At 57.7% G+C, this 15,765-nt stretch overlaps 1 protein-coding gene across 2 annotated transcripts in view; it reads left to right on the forward strand.

Annotated features, from left to right (window-relative positions):
- The window catches only part of LOC113202473 (fringe glycosyltransferase), a 37,231-nt gene that overhangs the window by 10,121 nt on the left and 11,345 nt on the right, over positions 1–15,765 (forward strand). For both annotated transcript variants that reach the window (XM_026416718.2, XM_052274455.1), the window contains exons 3-4: positions 508–556; positions 2,193–2,295. In XM_026416718.2, the coding sequence (XP_026272503.2) occupies positions 508–556; positions 2,193–2,295 (152 nt within the window). The remainder of the gene's footprint in view (positions 1–507; positions 557–2,192; positions 2,296–15,765) is intronic.

The raw sequence follows: 15,765 nt of genomic DNA on the forward strand, positions 1-15,765 counted from the left end.
CTCCCCGGGCTCCCCGACGGGCTCCCCGAGCCTTTAGGCCCCTCTCTACTCCACTTGTCGCTCGGGGGCACGGGAGGAGGGGGGCGGGGCCCGTGTAGGCCCGCCGAGCCGGCTGCCCATGTGTGCTGCTCCGAAGGGGGAAGCGGGAACCGAAACGGAACAAAACGGCCGAGCTTAGGGCCTTAGGCTTCCAAGCCCGTGAGCCGCCGAGGCCGGCGGGGCCGGGCCTCCGGGGCGGATTGTCGCTGCGCCCCATCATCAAAGGGCTGTATGGCTGCCTTCCTTGTACCGAAGGTACACCGCCAGAGACAACCAGAGATGGAACGGCAGCCGTATGTGTATGACTTTCTCGCGATGGGTTAGAGAAAGTTTTGTCGGCCCTCTTTATCTTCTGAAGTAAATCTTGCCTCAGAGAGGTAGCTCTAGTAGTGGCAGTCAAATTTTGTCTGCACAGTATATGTGTGTTTTACCTAGGAGTACTAACAACGCGTTTTTCTTTGTTTGCAGACCTGGTTCTTCACCGACACGGACGACCCCGATTTCCAGAAGAAGACGAGTGAGTATAGTCCAGTAGAAAATAGAGTTTGTACGATGGTCCACAGTTTTGAACTCGGCGCACATAACAAATTAGAATGTCGGAAATTATTTTCCGCCGTATTTTTACATTTCTCGGGGCCAGACGAGATCCACCACCACCCGCCCCGTATCGCGTCGGAGAGGCTTGCAGAAACCCGACCCCGCCAACATAAGGGCTGACTGTGCAGGGCCGCCCTCCGCCCTCGTGCCAACTCTGCCTGGAGGGGGGAGGGGGAGGACCACCTTATTCGGGTGAAATGAGACCGGGGACACGGGAAAGGGGGGGGGGGGGCAGGCTCGTCAAAAGTGATGCATTTCTTGGGGTTCACCCTAAAGGCAGCAGCTACAATTTTTCAATTTCTCCATTCATTCACGAAATAATAATCAGCCCCACGTATATACTTTTTATAAGCGTATTGCTATATCAGAAACAGAGTGATTACAGTGTGGGTGACCCTGGCGGCGGGCCAGAGGCCAGGACCTGTAACTACCCGCGCGGGTGTACGGGGACAAATGTTGGGCGGCGTCGCACCGACCTGCCCGCTGCCCGCGCCCGTCCGCCCCATTAGAATGTCTCCAGGAGCCTGAATGGGGGGGAGTTCATTAGTGTGGCTGTGAGCAGAGAGCAGAGATATAGGACGGGATATGTCTCACCTGTTGTTGTCGACCCACGCGCGCGACCCTGCTCAAGCCCGGGCCCCGCCGCCGGGCCGGGCCCCCTCCAGCATGGCACGACGCGATCGGAGCACACACTAACGACATTACGTGACTTTTAGGACGGCAAGGTGGAGGGGGAAAATTTTAATTCCTTTTGTTTCCGCACGGATAAAAAACATTACGACGTGCCCTTTTCTGACCGCTACAAACTACCAAAACAGAATAAAAATGGTGACGAAAGAAATTCAAGAGCAGAGGAAAGGGGGGTAGAAGGTCGCTAAAAATTTACTTTATGATGTCTGTATTGACAGTGTAGTGGCTGGCTGCTCAGCCTGCGGGCACGTCACAGTAGTGCGGGTCTGCCGCCGCCTCGCCGCTGCTCTTTTCCGGAGGAATAATGAGAACAATTAATTCGTCAGCGGCGAGGCGGGGTGTGGAGGGTTAATTGTTCCAAATTACCCAGATTTCGCGCAGCGATCTCCTTTCCTCTCTCTCTCTCTCCCATAGCTTGCAGCCCCGCCGCCGCTGTCCCTCTCTCTCTCTCCCACTCGGCGGCCGCCGCCGACGGCGCCGCTTTAAAATAAAGAGTTTTATGCCGACTAATAAAAGCGCGTCCGGAATATAAAGTGTTTCCGGGGAGTCAAACCCGGGCCCCCCGTGCCGCGCCGCAACCATCGCGACAGCCGCACCTTGCACTCGGCCCTCGGCTCCAAATCTTTTGAAGAAAAAATGTTTGTTTTAAAGGTTCTCTTTGTTACCGTTTTACTCTAGTTTTCAACCATTTTATCAGATGGACTCACCACAGTTAGTTTTGAGCAGGCACCCAAACCGACTACAAACAGTTTTTGACGAGAGCCCTAAACAAATATTTAAGCGTCTGGCGGAACGGGCCTGTGTGAAAGCAAATTTTAAGCCATCACTGTTTTCACTTAATTCTTTTCTGACTGTTTCGTTTACAGACGGTCACATGGTCAACACCAACTGCTCATCGTCCCACAACCGGCGCGCGCTCTGCTGCAAGCTGTCCGTGGAGTTGGACACGTTTCTGGACAGCGACAAGAAGTGAGTGTTGTCTTTTGTTCCTCTCTCTTATTTGCAAGTATACATACTGCACCACTAATGTTGGAGAGATGAGCCAGAGTGTCGGCCCCCCACTCTCCCCCCCTCCCCCCCGCGCTTGTGGTCGGTGACTCACCCCTTCACCCTTTCCCCTCCCCCCTCACCATTTCAATTGCCCAACATGGCGACATGTGTGCGCCATCCCCGCCCCCCATCACATATCCCACGGCTATGTGCAAGAAGCGGACTCTTCTCATCTGCACTTTATTATCCACAGTATGTATTTATTCTACTGCTGGTGGAGCGGCCTGCAAAAAAAAAGAAAAGAAAAAGAAAGTGAAATACATTTTCTTTTAATTTTGTTTCACACGCGTGGAGAGATAGGGATCGTGGCGGGTATTATTCCTTTACGCTCTGTGGCTGATATACATACGGACAGGCGGCGGGAGGGAACGCCAGCAACAGGCAACGCCACGCCTCGCCGGTCCGAGCGGTGCACCCACACGGAAAAATAAGAGTAGTAACAGTAATAATAATAATCGTACTATAACAACTTCAGAAGTTTATCAAAATATCGAGCGTGGCGAACGCGAACAAACAAGAGTCGGCGGCGTCCTCCTGGTCCTGGTCCGTCTGACGGACAGCTCGTCATAACTCAGCCCAGGCGGCCGAGGCGGCGGCTACCGGGCCGAGCGGGGAGCTCTCCGGCTGGACCCCGAGCAGTACGGGAACCTTGTCGCGTTAACGCAATCAGTCACGCGCCACGCCACGCCACGCCGCCGCGGCGGCGGAAGGGCCTAAAGTCATTGTCAGACGGGCGTGTAAAAACTGCCCCACTCCCCATCCTGCGCCGCTCCGCCCGCCCGGGTCCCGGGTTGTTTGAATAACAATGACACGTTGCGGATTATTATTTGATACAACGTGACGTGTATTAAAGACTTTTGTCGTGCCGATGCGGCCGGCCGTTCGAATGTCCCGCGCCGGGCTCTCTCCCTCTTCTGCGTGCCGTTGTTTGGGCTGGAAATTTAATGTTTTTCTTTTGGTTTTGTTTTATTTTTTTACGTCGTTGGAATGCTGGAAAAGGAAAGAATATAACGCGTCGCGCGCGTCAGTTTGGTCGAATGATGCGCGATCATATGTGACTGGGCGTGATTGATAATGAAGTTAAACACACACACACACACACACACACACACTCACACACTCACACACTCACACACACTCACACCTACCTCCGAGACAAAAGCCCCGCTCCAATCACACTCCACTTGATACGGGCGCCACGCCTCGCCAAGAAATGACATGTCAGCGTGCGGGATTGGTATCGGCGAATGATGAAAGAGAGACAGAGAGCCTTGGGCTTTCCCTGCTGTGTGCGGCTTTGCGCCTTGAAGGCGGCCTATGCGCCGGGCCGCTGTCCTAATGACAATAATCATGACGCACACACCGTACAGGGGAAAGGGTAAATAAAAAGATACACAAGGGGAAATATTATTTAGCAGGGATGGGATGGGCGGGGGATTTGGAACCGCCGCCGCCCAGTGTGTGCGCCGAAGGGTTATGGCATGGCGGCTGGATCTGGACTCGGGATGAGCCTCAGCGGTGGGCCCAGCCTGCCGGCCCAGCCTACCGGAGGCCGATAAATCCTGCCGAATGCGAGGCGTCGGGGGTAATTACAGCCCGCTTGTTGAGGATATGAAGGAGTCGAGGACGAAGGTCGAGGATGTGGATCAGCGAGTCAGCTGGCGACCGGCGGAGAGAGAGAGGCTGCGCACGTTTGGGGCGGATTAGTGGGATGACTTTTGGCAACCAGGAGGGTTTATTCGGCCGAAGTAAATGTACAAAACAACACACAACAAAAACCGAAGAGCAGAACATGCAAGCGGACGGTGACGGGTACCAGATGGTGGCAATTTGGGAGAGGTGGGGGGGGGGGAGGGGTCAGCTCGGGTGCAAACTCGATTGCATGCGGTATCTTCATTAGCATGTTCAGTGCGGTTGAGCATTTAGGGGGTTGGAAAAACCAGCAAAGCATGACTACATTGCGGTCACGCAGCACAAAACGCTTAAAAAATTAACATAGCTACGTTCTAGAACGAAACGGGAGAAATGGAGGCAAAATAAACGGCCATTTATTTGGGTTTGCCTTAAACAACGGCGCCTTACGGCTCGGAGCGCATAGGCAACCCGCCCGCACGGCTGTATGCTGGGCTAGTCTACCCATCCGCTCGGACGGCGCTGGCCCACCCGCTCCACGGAGACCGTAGCGCGTGTCTGCGAGAGGGAGTGCATTTGTATGCGCACTTGTCTTCGCAGCACCCCCATCCTGTACCCCATACTGCGGGGCGGGAACATGGCTAGGTCTCTCTCCTGTCCCAGGCGAGCTGAAAGCGATTGTCGTGTCCGTGAGAAGCTCTACCCGGCTCTGCCGCCCGCTCGCGTGAGGGCAGCGCGGTGGGCGCCCATGCAGCTCATGCCCGCCCTGCCCACGCAGCACCGCGCGGCGCGGTGGGTCCATGGGAATAGGCACATGGGCCCCTCCGAGTGAGTAACCCCGGTAGGAGCCCGCGGTCCAGGTCCAGAGGGTCCGAGCCGAGCAGGAGCGGGCCAGAGCCCGGCCGGGGCCGGCCGGTCCTGCAGCGGGCCGGGGCCGAGCCGAGCCGGGTGCGGTCCGTTTGGTCGGGGTCCGGCAGGCCGGCGGTCGGCGCGGGGAGGGGCCGAGGAAGAGAAGCGGGGAAGGCAGTGCTTCTGGATTACAAATGTAATTTGTGGCGTTTGTTGAGGTTCCGCGCCGCGCCACGCCAACCGAGAGAGATGGAGAGAGGGCCGGTGGAGAGAGAAAGAGAGAGAGAGAAGCCGCGTGGCCCGGGCGCATCTCTCCTCTCTCACGACCCCAGCGGTCTCTCCCTCTCTCCCTCGCTCTCTACGCCGCTTCATTTGAGCCAGCCGAGGACTCCTTACTCCTTACTCCGCGCGCTCCATGCTTTTCGATATTTCCCTCGGGAGTTATTTGGACAGCGAGAGCCGCCCCGAGCATTCCTGTGGCTTTGGTCCATACCGTCCTGGCCGGGCCCGTCGGCCCGTCGGCAAGGTGTTTGCCGAGCGCTGCCGCTGCTACCTGGGGCTGGGGCGCCCTCCCCGGCCGCACTGTGTTTACCTAGGCCCCGCCTGTGGCAGCCTGTGCTGTGCCCGCCGCAACAGTGTCCCCGTTGTGTCCGAGAGTGCGACTAGCGAGCGCGTATGATGGAACATGTTTGGAACGTTTCGACAGAGTACGTTTTCGGTTTTGGGTTTGCGAGACGTGACGTGCTTTCAATAACCGTCTGCCGCACTATGTGTTTACCGTGAACACTGTGGAACAACCTGTGATAGTTTGAAACTTACCATGAACAAGCAGTCGTTATAACCCTTTTTGAAGTTGAAGTCAAGTCCCATCTCGGCCGGGATCATACATACGGGGCGAGGCTTCACGCGCACGCTGCCCCCCGGCGGCAGGATGGGGCCCGGGCCGGGCTGGTCAGGGACCATGTCAGGAACGCGCCCAGGGACGCACGGGGGCGTTATTGAAATGAGAGCGCTCGTGCGCCCCTGGGGGGCGGCGGGGGCAGCGGGGGCGGCGGGGGCAGCGCACGGGCAACGCAGGACTCCCCATCGCCCCGCACGGCCTCTGCACCGGAGTGTGGAGTGGACTGCCGGGCCCGGCTCATGGGCACCAGGAGGGGCAGGACCGGGGGGGGGGGGGCATTGTGCTCGGTACGGGCCGTGATATACGAGGACGGGCGTATGGCGCGTGTGTGTGTGTGTGTGTGTGACTGTTATGAAGCACTCCGCAGGGCCGTGCATCCTTGATACAACTTAGCGTCCCGCCCCGCCGCGCCCTCCTGCTCGGAGTCCCTTCACGTGCCTGTATTCAGATATACAGCAGGCACATTGGACTTTTTAGGAGGAGGACGCGGCGGACGCTCGCCGCTGTTGGCAGGGACCGCGCGGGTCGCGCGCGTCCACGTTCGCGTTTAGGACGTACAAAGTGGCGGTGTTGATGGCGCGGTGGTCTGGCTGGGGGACATGATGATGCGCCCCCGAGCGGTGGTGGCGTGGCGTGGCGGCGGCAGGGTCCGGCCGGCCGGCGACGACGGCGACGACTATACGGCGGAATCCCGGCCCTTGGCAGCCAGGCGCGGCGCGACTCGAGCCGAATAGCAATTGACTGATCGATGTCTCGAGTGGCACGTCTGCGTCTGCAGTACGCCCTGCTCCGCCACGCCCCGCCACTCCGCACCACGCCGCGGGGACAAGCCGTTTGCGACGCGCCGTCATCCTCGAGGGACTCTCTCTCCTCTCCTCCGTCCGCCTGCCACGATGTAGAGGGTTTTCTACATCGTGCTCCTGCGCACCTCGCGTCCGGCACGGGAAGGGCCAGCCGGGTCCAGAAAGAGGGGGGGGGGGCGGAGCGACGGCGTGGACGAGAAAAGGGGACAAGAACTGCGAGGGAAAGAGGGAGGAGGAGGAGGAAGAGGAAAGAGGTTTGGAGCAGAGGGTGCCCCGCGTTGCCCATCGTGATCGGCGGGTGGGACGCATCGTCGCAGCGAGAGGGGGGGTATCAAGTCAAACAATGACCGGAGGGCGTGAAGAATCGCTTGGCGGCGGTCCTGGGTCCTGGCCGCGCCACGCCGCGCCACGCAGCGCAGCCCTGACGATGACTGATGCCGCCGGGCCACGCCGCGCCACGCCCCCGCCGCGCTCAGTTAGGCCCTCCCCCCGGCCGGCCCGTCGGCTTCATCAAGAACAAACAACCTGCGCACACCATTATGCCCATTGTTCGGGACCGCCCGGCCCCGGCTCGGCTCGGCTCGGCCCGGCTCATCCCCATACGCCCTCCCCTCCCTTCCCCTCCCGATGTCCCCGACCGATAAGCCCCCTGCTCTGCGGGTTCGCGACCCCCGCGGGAGGCCCGCCCGCCTCGCCTTCCTCTTGTTTGCGCTCGTGATAAATGTCGCGGCACGGCCTCGGGACGGTCCGGCAGGGCGACGGCACAGGACGGGACGGGACGCCGCCCACGCCGCGCGGTAGCGGGCGGACCAGGGGCACAGCTCACAGGAACCCCTCGGCTGAAATAACCCCCCAGGACGTCATCTCGCTCTCTCCCTCTCCCGGCCTGCGCCTCTCTCCGTCGCACCCGTACACACACGGCCGTGTGGTGTGAAGGGCCGGCTGCGGTCGGCTATGCCAGCTCACATGCGGTCGCGACGGTGTATGCACGGTGTACCGCAGCAGCAGCAGAAGCAGCAGCAGAAGCAGCAGCATGAACCGCCGAATAACCGCATATCGTACTCCCTGCCCCCCTCCCCACCGTACCGCTCCCCGCAACTGCCTCAATCGGATCGCGCTTTGTTATAATAACAATCATGCCCAACCCCAACAATGACAGCAATGTTTTAATAATACCGCAGCCGCACGGCGTGCCCTGCCAGCGGGTCAGAGGTTCCAAAGGGGTTACCTCCCGAGGTACTCGGCCGTGGTGCTCGCTGGTACCATTGGTTCCGCTGGTACCACTGGCACTGGTGGTGGTGGTGGTGCTGGTGGTGCCCGCCATTGTCGTTATATGTACTCGTCGGGCAGTAAAAAGAAATGGAGAGCAGTAATGCCGCCGTATAGCGGCCTGCTGCCGCTGCCGTTAAATAAGAGAACGAAAAATGTTACTCCCGCGGGAGATAAATGTACAGCGGCTTTATCATGGCGCGCCACGGCAACGCGGGCACCGGAAGTCTTAAAACTAGACTCCGTTCTAGGGAAGGATCGTGTGCGTTTTTTGGTGCGGTGCGTGTGGTTAATTATACTATTTTTCTAGACTTTGTCAAGAAAATCCCTTTTCAAATCTTCTCGTAAATTTTATTTTTCTTTAAACAAGATAAGGCTTGCTTCTATGGGCTTATAGTTATGTGAAAACTTGGGGAGCCCCACACATTCTGGTAAGCTGACGTACCCGAAGCAGCAAGTGCGTCGCAAAGGACTAATAATTAGAAAATCCGCGATTGTCATGGGTCTGCCTTCTTGCCAAAACTTCCACGGACGGAGGAGGTACCCTGCATATGTACTACCGGGTTTGAACAGCTCTCCGTGCCCCGTGATGAGGACCGTCGATGTGGCTGTGGCTACGTCGGGCTGACAGTGACAGGGGCCCCGGGTCGGGCCTGGCCCGGCGCGCAGGCAGGTGGCGATGCCGGCGATACTGTTGCTGCGTCACTTAGCCCAACAGTGTGTCTCTCGCTCTCACACGCGGAGCGCGTGGGGCTCGATATAATTGGATGTTGGCCGTTGCAGATGTTGGCCGGGCCGGGCACGGCCTACCTGTTGTGCTGCGCGGTGGTTACCGTGTGCAGTGCGCTACAGGTATGAGAGGTCTCATTAAAAATGTCGACAGACACTTTGCAGCGAGGAACAGCCCGGCCAAAGCCCCCGCGGGGCTTTGAGCTTCGCGCGCATCGCCCACGGCACAAAAAAACACGAACCACTCATTTTCATTACTTTATGTTTAAACGTAGGTTAGACTACACTTTGTGAAATTTTCACGAACCCCACTGCCGGTTTTTATTGTAATTAACAGAATTTCCGTGTACAATATTCGATTGTTTTTCGTGTGTTTCTTTTTGACAGTGCATGACTCGGCGGCTGCCGAGGGTGTCGATGAGGAGGGCGGATCATCATTACGGCCCAAATCACGTCATTCCCTGACAGCTCCGAGTTTATTTAGGAGGAGAGCCGACCTGGGTGATTCATTATTTCTTAGAGCGAAGAGAGCGGCCGAGCGCGGGCGAAAAAAAAAGGACGAGTAAATCAATGATAATTTGGCGTGTGAGGGGCTATTGTCACTACAGGCCGAGTTGTAGTTTTTTTCTGCTTTATTTAGGTTGTTTTCACAGAGTAGGCTTCGCGTTTGTGCTCCGGCCGAGGCGGTGGCAGCGTCCGGCCCAGGTGCTTGTTGTGCACCACGATGACTCAGCCGCGGCCGGTGCCGGTGGTGGGTGGATCCCGACCGGCTGATCCCGATCTGATCCCCTTACGGAGTGATCCCGACGCTCGCACGCTTCCCTCGCGCGTGCGTGCGGGTGCGCGTGTGGCCGCAGGGAGGACGTATAATAACCACTTCATAATCTTAATAAGAAAACGTGTGAAAAATGGACTCACTCGTGGATGAGTGGCATTAGTATATGCTTAAAAAACATAAGTAAAAGCAGACCCCCAAAAATAAACTTTTGTTTTATTGTGATCGTCGTAGAAAACTGTGGCCAAGAGGAAAACTCTTTCTGCTTGTTCCCCAAGAGGGGTCGTACGTTTACAAACGATATGGGCGGGTCCCCGCCGCGCGACGACAGGCGAAATGGAAATTAAGGCAGACGGTAAAGGCAATTTGTAGCCGCGGGGGGAGGAGTGGCGAGACGAGGGGAAGAAATATGAAAAATAAATCGGGACAGAGTGACATCCCCGCGGTCGTGGCGGGGCTGGGCGGGCCCAACAGTTTTGCATACCGAGGCCTGAGTAAGTAGTTAGACAGCTCGGGCCGTTCTGGACTGGGACGGCCGATGGCGAGCGCGATGCCGCAGGGGGGGAAGGCGAGCGGGGAGAGAGAGAGAGAGAGAGAGAGGGGGGGTGAGGACGGGGGAGGGGGGCATGGCGGGCGTACGTACGTACGTACGCTCTCTGGCCGGTGCAACAAAATCAGTTTACCAGCAGAGTTATTAGACGCGCTGGACGCGCGTCGCTACCCTGCGCGATTGGTATGTTAATTAAACCTCCCGCCAGACAGACACCCCCCGGCCGCAGGGACACTCCACTCACTACACTCTAAATGTCAAGGGACAATTTTGTCCGTAGATTTGCAACGATTTCGTGCACATCCAGAAAGGATGCAATTTTGTCCCTAAAACTAGACAAATTGTGTGAAACTTCACACAATTTGTCCAATTAAGGGAACAAAATTGCATCCTTTCTGGATGTGCACGAAATCGTTGCAAATCTACGGACAAAATTGTCCCTTGACATTTAGAGTGTAGACGCGAGGCTCGTTACGGAGCGCGGTACAAGTTGCGCGGCCGGGAGTTGATTTCCATTCGAGGAAGAGGGTCGTCAAACGGGCGCAGCCCCAGCGGAGTGTTCGACGTGCCGAGATCTCAAATCAAAGTTTTTTTCCCAATCCTGTTAGAAAGAAAAATCCTTTGCCAATAATTTTGTCACGCGTGCATCAATTTGTTCGTGATAGGTTTTAATATGAAATTAACGTCCACTTTTTAAAATATGTATCATTTCATCTCTTTCGAACATGTTTCTGTGCGCTCTTGCGTGTCCGCCGTCGAGGCCAAGTCGTTGTCGCCTTAAAAAAAACTATTTGCTACTGTTTGAATAGCGTCCGCCGCCCCCTTGATGGGCCTCCTCGGCTGCGCTTTTTTACCTCCGGACTTCCCTCGGTACTTCCCTGCGATACACTTTTCTCAAATTACTCTTCTGATGGCGTATAATTTTTTATTCATCCTGGTCTCTCCTTCATCTGCCCTGGCACTGCTCTGCGGTGATGGGGCCTCTAATTCTACACACCTGTTTGCTTCGGTCGGTTTGTCTTCCTTTGTTGGTTCATCTCTCCTCTCTCTCTCTCCTCTTTGCCCTTTCCCTGCCCCCCTCCTTTCTCTATTTATTTGTTAATCTTTTTATTTTTGTACCAGAAGCGCGTTCGCCTGCCTGAAACCGATTATATTTTTTTAATGCGACCAAATATAATAGCTAACACTCTTCATAAACTTCGTTTCAGAGTGTGTTTTTTTAATGTACCGCGTTGCATCAGAGCGGACGCTGCAGTGATGCGGGATCGAATAATGCACCGGCACCTAAAAGTACAGAAAGAAACGATAGTTTCTCGCTTGGTTCGAATGCAAACCGGGGACTTTGGAAAGCAAAACATTTGATCTGACAGGCAGTTTTTCTTCCATCGATGCGCGAGACTTTGCCGGCCGGAGATATTAGATTTGTGTCGAGCCGCTGGGACCCTATCACCCCCCGGGCCGAGGCCGGGCCGCCAATGGCGTTAGTTATACTCCTGCGACTGGTTCCCCATCGTGATTTACACACTTCCATCGCGCCGAGTCCAGCCCCACAAATCAATAGTCTCATTTATACTTTTCACTTGTGCTTTCGTCGTTTATCCTGAAACGAGAGCGCCATCACGCCAGAGCGAGAGAGGCAAAGCAACCCTGCCCCTCTCCCCCCTCTCTCACCTCTAACTCTCCTCTCTCACATCTTCTGTGCGAGCGGATTGCACAGATAGGGCTTAAATCACGCAGTGTTTTTAATGGGTGCCGTCACAAGGGAGCAACTTGCCGTTCGGCCGCTTCTCGACTCGTAAAAAGGAATTTTGTAAAGAGAGCTCCCGGGTGCAGCAGGAGGTGAACTGCGTTCGCGGCCGGCCGCCGGCCCGGCAGCGCTCCGCGAACAGACTGCCAATGAGCTGGTAGAGCCGGCTCCATGAGCTCCCGGGAGCACTCGCGCAGCCGGGCGTTAAAGTCTCTGCGCGCGGGGCGCGTGGCGTGCTCCTCCTAATGATAGAAACGTTTTACCGCGGGGAGGCGGGTGAGGCGGGGCGGGCGGGGTCTTAAAGAGGTTTTTAAGAGCAGGCGCCCCCTCCCCGCGCCCCGCCCCGCCTCCGCGCCGGAGTGCGTCCGGGTCGGCATGGAACACCCCGATGAGTGCCTACCCGTACCCATAACACCGCGGATGTTGCGACCCGTTCCGAACGCGGCCCCGGTACTCCAGTGGTGCGCGCGGAGCCAGCCTGCAGGCCGGCGGACCATTTGCGCGGCTGATATCTTCATCGGCATCCTCTCGAGGTTATTGGGAAGGGAGGAAGTCGAGGTAGTGAATCGAGAGCCGACGACGGGGAGTAAGCATTGGTCCCCCCGCAGCTGGAATCCAGGTGAGGTTGCAGCGGCGAGGATTCCAGGGTAGATGCAGGACATCGCTGCTTGAGCAGACTACATCGAAATTCCAGTTCCGAATGCACAAGCGAGCGATTTGGCGTTGCCGCGATCGGGCAAGAACTTCAATAAGTGCGATCGCAGCAAGATTCCGAGTGATTGGGTGAAAGTGGTGTTGGTGATGGGAGTGAGGGAGCGCTGCAGCATCGGCGTGTGGAGGAGGCTCGTGTCCGCCCTGAGACGTGGCGGGGCGGGGCGGGGCGTTGTACGGCCGGATGCCAGTCGTGCTTCTGGCTCGTGTCGGCCTCGTGGTACAGCGGGCAGCGGGCCGGGGCGTGGCGGCGGAGGCCGGCGGGGCCTGTACTGGAGAAGCCCGGGGGCACGATCAGACTGACCCGCCGACACCCGTCCGCCCCGCCCCGCCCCGCCCCGCCGGGCAGCGCCGCGCCACGCCCTAATGCGCGCCCTGGACCGCCACGCCCCGCCACGCCGCACCGCGCTCGCTCCCTCCTCCCTCTCTATTCATCTGGAAAGCCGCAGTGCATAGGATTTTCGATTTTCTCCCCGGTCCCCCTCCGGATGTCAAGTTTTTGTCCGCGTTGGCCGTGGCGGTGGCGCGCGCGGCCCGGTGGCCGTGGCCGGTGACGGCGCGGGAGCGGCAGCAGCGGGAGCGGGAGCGCCAACCCAATAAAAAGGAGTTTGTAATTGATGTGGTCCTCGCGGTCATTACCCGGGGGCGTCCCGCGGCGCGCACTGCTCTTAAATGCTCCCGCCCCACCCAACCTCACTCCACCCCGACCCCGCCCTTCACTGCACTGGATGTGTCAAACGGTTGGAAATGGATGGACAGGAGGAAGACAAGCCCTCCTGAGTACCGGCGCAGCAGTGCTCCTCCCTCCTCGCCACGCCACTCTACTGCTCTCTCTTACTGAAGTGACTTTGGGTGCCGGCGAGTCGTACTCGCGTAGATGAAATTCTATGCCTATAGTGAAAACTTTACCCAGCCTGCAGTAACTATGCCTTCGCGCTTCGAGGGAAAAAACTAGAAAAACAAATCTCTTGTACACCCTAAGCCGCATGTAGTTTTTGCACGATCCCCCCGCCGCGCGGCCGCGCGCGTGTTTCAGAGAATGCGCGTTTAAATGTGTTTATTTCATTTTGCTCTGGGGCGTGCATGTGCGGTGCTCGGTCGGGATGTCCTGCTCGCTCCGTCCGCCCCGCGCCGCGCCCCGCTCCAGCTCCTCCGGGGGCCCCGGGGGCGGCCGCTGGCCGGGCGCAGCACCCGGTGTGGTCCCCCCGGGCCCGCGGCACGCCCCACCACGCCCCGCCCCGCCACGCCACGCCACGCCACGTCCCACCACGCCTATTTAGCCCTAGGCCTGCATGCGACAGCCATCCTGACGTGCTCGGAATAGAACGTGTTTCGGATGTGCTTTAGTAACGGCGTACTACTTGCCAGGCCCCCGCGGTCGCCAGCACAGAATAAACAACACTAACACGAATCAAAATCAAAAGCCTCTCGGGTCTCGTTTTACACTGGAAAAACAAAGGTGCTAATTTCTACCTCTAAAAGGCACTAAGCGTTCAAAACTGCCAAACGCACTAATTTTTAGCACCTTTTGGGCTGTTTAGAGCCCTGTTTACTGCCTTTACTGCCTTTTACTACACTGAACATGTGTTTTTTCGTGCCCCAGGAAAGGCACGACTTATCACTTTTGTTTCACCAGTGTACTCCTGCAAATCAATGAATTTGTGGGTCAGTTGTTTTTACCCGTGCTCTCGGAACTCCTGGCCTGGCCGTACTTCGGAGGCGCTCGCCGTCTGGCCCAGACGCGCCCGGCACGTCGGCACGTCCGTGAGGTACGGGGCTCGTACGGAGGGTTGTCACACGACGCCAAGGCAGGCCACCACAAAGTGCGAGGCGTATCACCACCGGGCAGATAACGTGCGCGTGTGTGACCACCTGTCCCTGTGTGTGTGAGTGCGCCTGTTATTGTGCGTGTTGAATTGTAAGCGCTGGCTCGGACAGATAACTCACGCGATAAACTCACTTACTTTTCCTCGTCGTCTTTTTAAAATGTATGTTTTTTTGTGTGTGTTTGTTTTTGTGTTATACGAGTTTATTTTTCCTACTTGGGGCTGGTGCCCCGTGGAGCGGTCATTGCGCGCGAGCCGGAGTGCCCCGCGGTGACACCGCACACACTGCGGATTTGAGAAATAATAATAAAAATAGTGTATTTTAATCAAGCCCTATAATATGATGCATCTAAATTTTTATTTTCTTCTCTGTTTCGAAAATAAAGAGCATTTTAATATTCTGTACTGGTCTCGCTTCATGCGTTTAGCGCGGCGCGGCCGCTAGCTATCGCCGGACCGAATCTTAATCGACACGGGGCCTACCGAACGATTCATCAGATTTTAATTAAACCTTGTTGGAAGCGATGCACACTCACACACACATGCACATATATACCTCCGTGTTCGAGACGTTTCATTTCAGCGACTGCCTTCTTGCGACCTGGCATTGCACTTGGCAATGAATGAGACAGACGGACGGACAGGCAGACGCAGGCGGACGGTCGGACAGAAGGTACGTGTTCTGGTCCGTGCCCGCGGGGGTCCCCGGGGCCCCGGACTGGAGTGATGCCACGTCTGTGCTGCCCCCGCTCCCCTCCCCTTCTCTTTTGCCTATGATACCCCCCAGGGGCAGGTGCTATCGGACCAACCAAGTGAAAGGTCTAAAGCGATACTCAATCATGATCCCTCTTCCCTCCCCCCTTTTCCCTCAAGAGGGTGCTGATCGTTAGAAAAATTAGAGGCTTTCGACTGTGTTGTTGTTCCCTGCTTGGTTTTCCTAACTCTACATCCCCATTTCCCCAAGTTAAGTCATGACGACGGAGGGGGGAAGGGGCAAGAAAAAGGGTAAGTGACGCTCGCGCGCGCTCTCGCGCCCTGGTCGTTCCCAACGCCCCGCAGCCGTATTGCAAATCAGCTGATTACGATCGCACGCGGCGGCGGCTGTGGGCGCGGGGCGCGAGCGGGCGGTCAGCGCGCACGGTGCGGTGCCCGACCCCGACCCGCTGCGTTTGGTTGGTTATGGGGCCGTAATGAGAACGCGCGGGACACGGCGCCGCGGCGGCCTCCAGCCGGCCTGCAGACGGCCTTTACAGCGCGCCCCGCGAACAGTACGTGCCGTATGTTTTCATTAGGACTGGGAGGAATAGCGGTGGCGGCGTGCGAACTGCGATAACTTACGGGCAGCACTGTCCGCGCAGTACTTTTTACGACGCGGCGGACTGCGACGCGGAAGCACCCGCGTGGAGCGGACCCGCCGCCCCGTGGGGACTCCCGCCTCGCAGGCGCTCCGGGTAGGCCGCCCCGCCGGGCTCCGGGGTGCGCCGGGACTGCCCGCCTCGCAGGCGCTCCAGGTAGGCCGCCCCGCCGGGCACAGGGGTGCGCCGGGACTGCCCGCCTCGCAGGCGCTCCGGGTAGGCCGCCCCGCCGGGCACAGGGG

Source organism: Frankliniella occidentalis, unplaced genomic scaffold (assembly GCF_000697945.3).
Source record: "Frankliniella occidentalis isolate FOCC.00 unplaced genomic scaffold, Focc_3.1 Scaffold396, whole genome shotgun sequence".
NCBI lineage: Eukaryota > Metazoa > Arthropoda > Insecta > Thysanoptera > Thripidae > Frankliniella > Frankliniella occidentalis.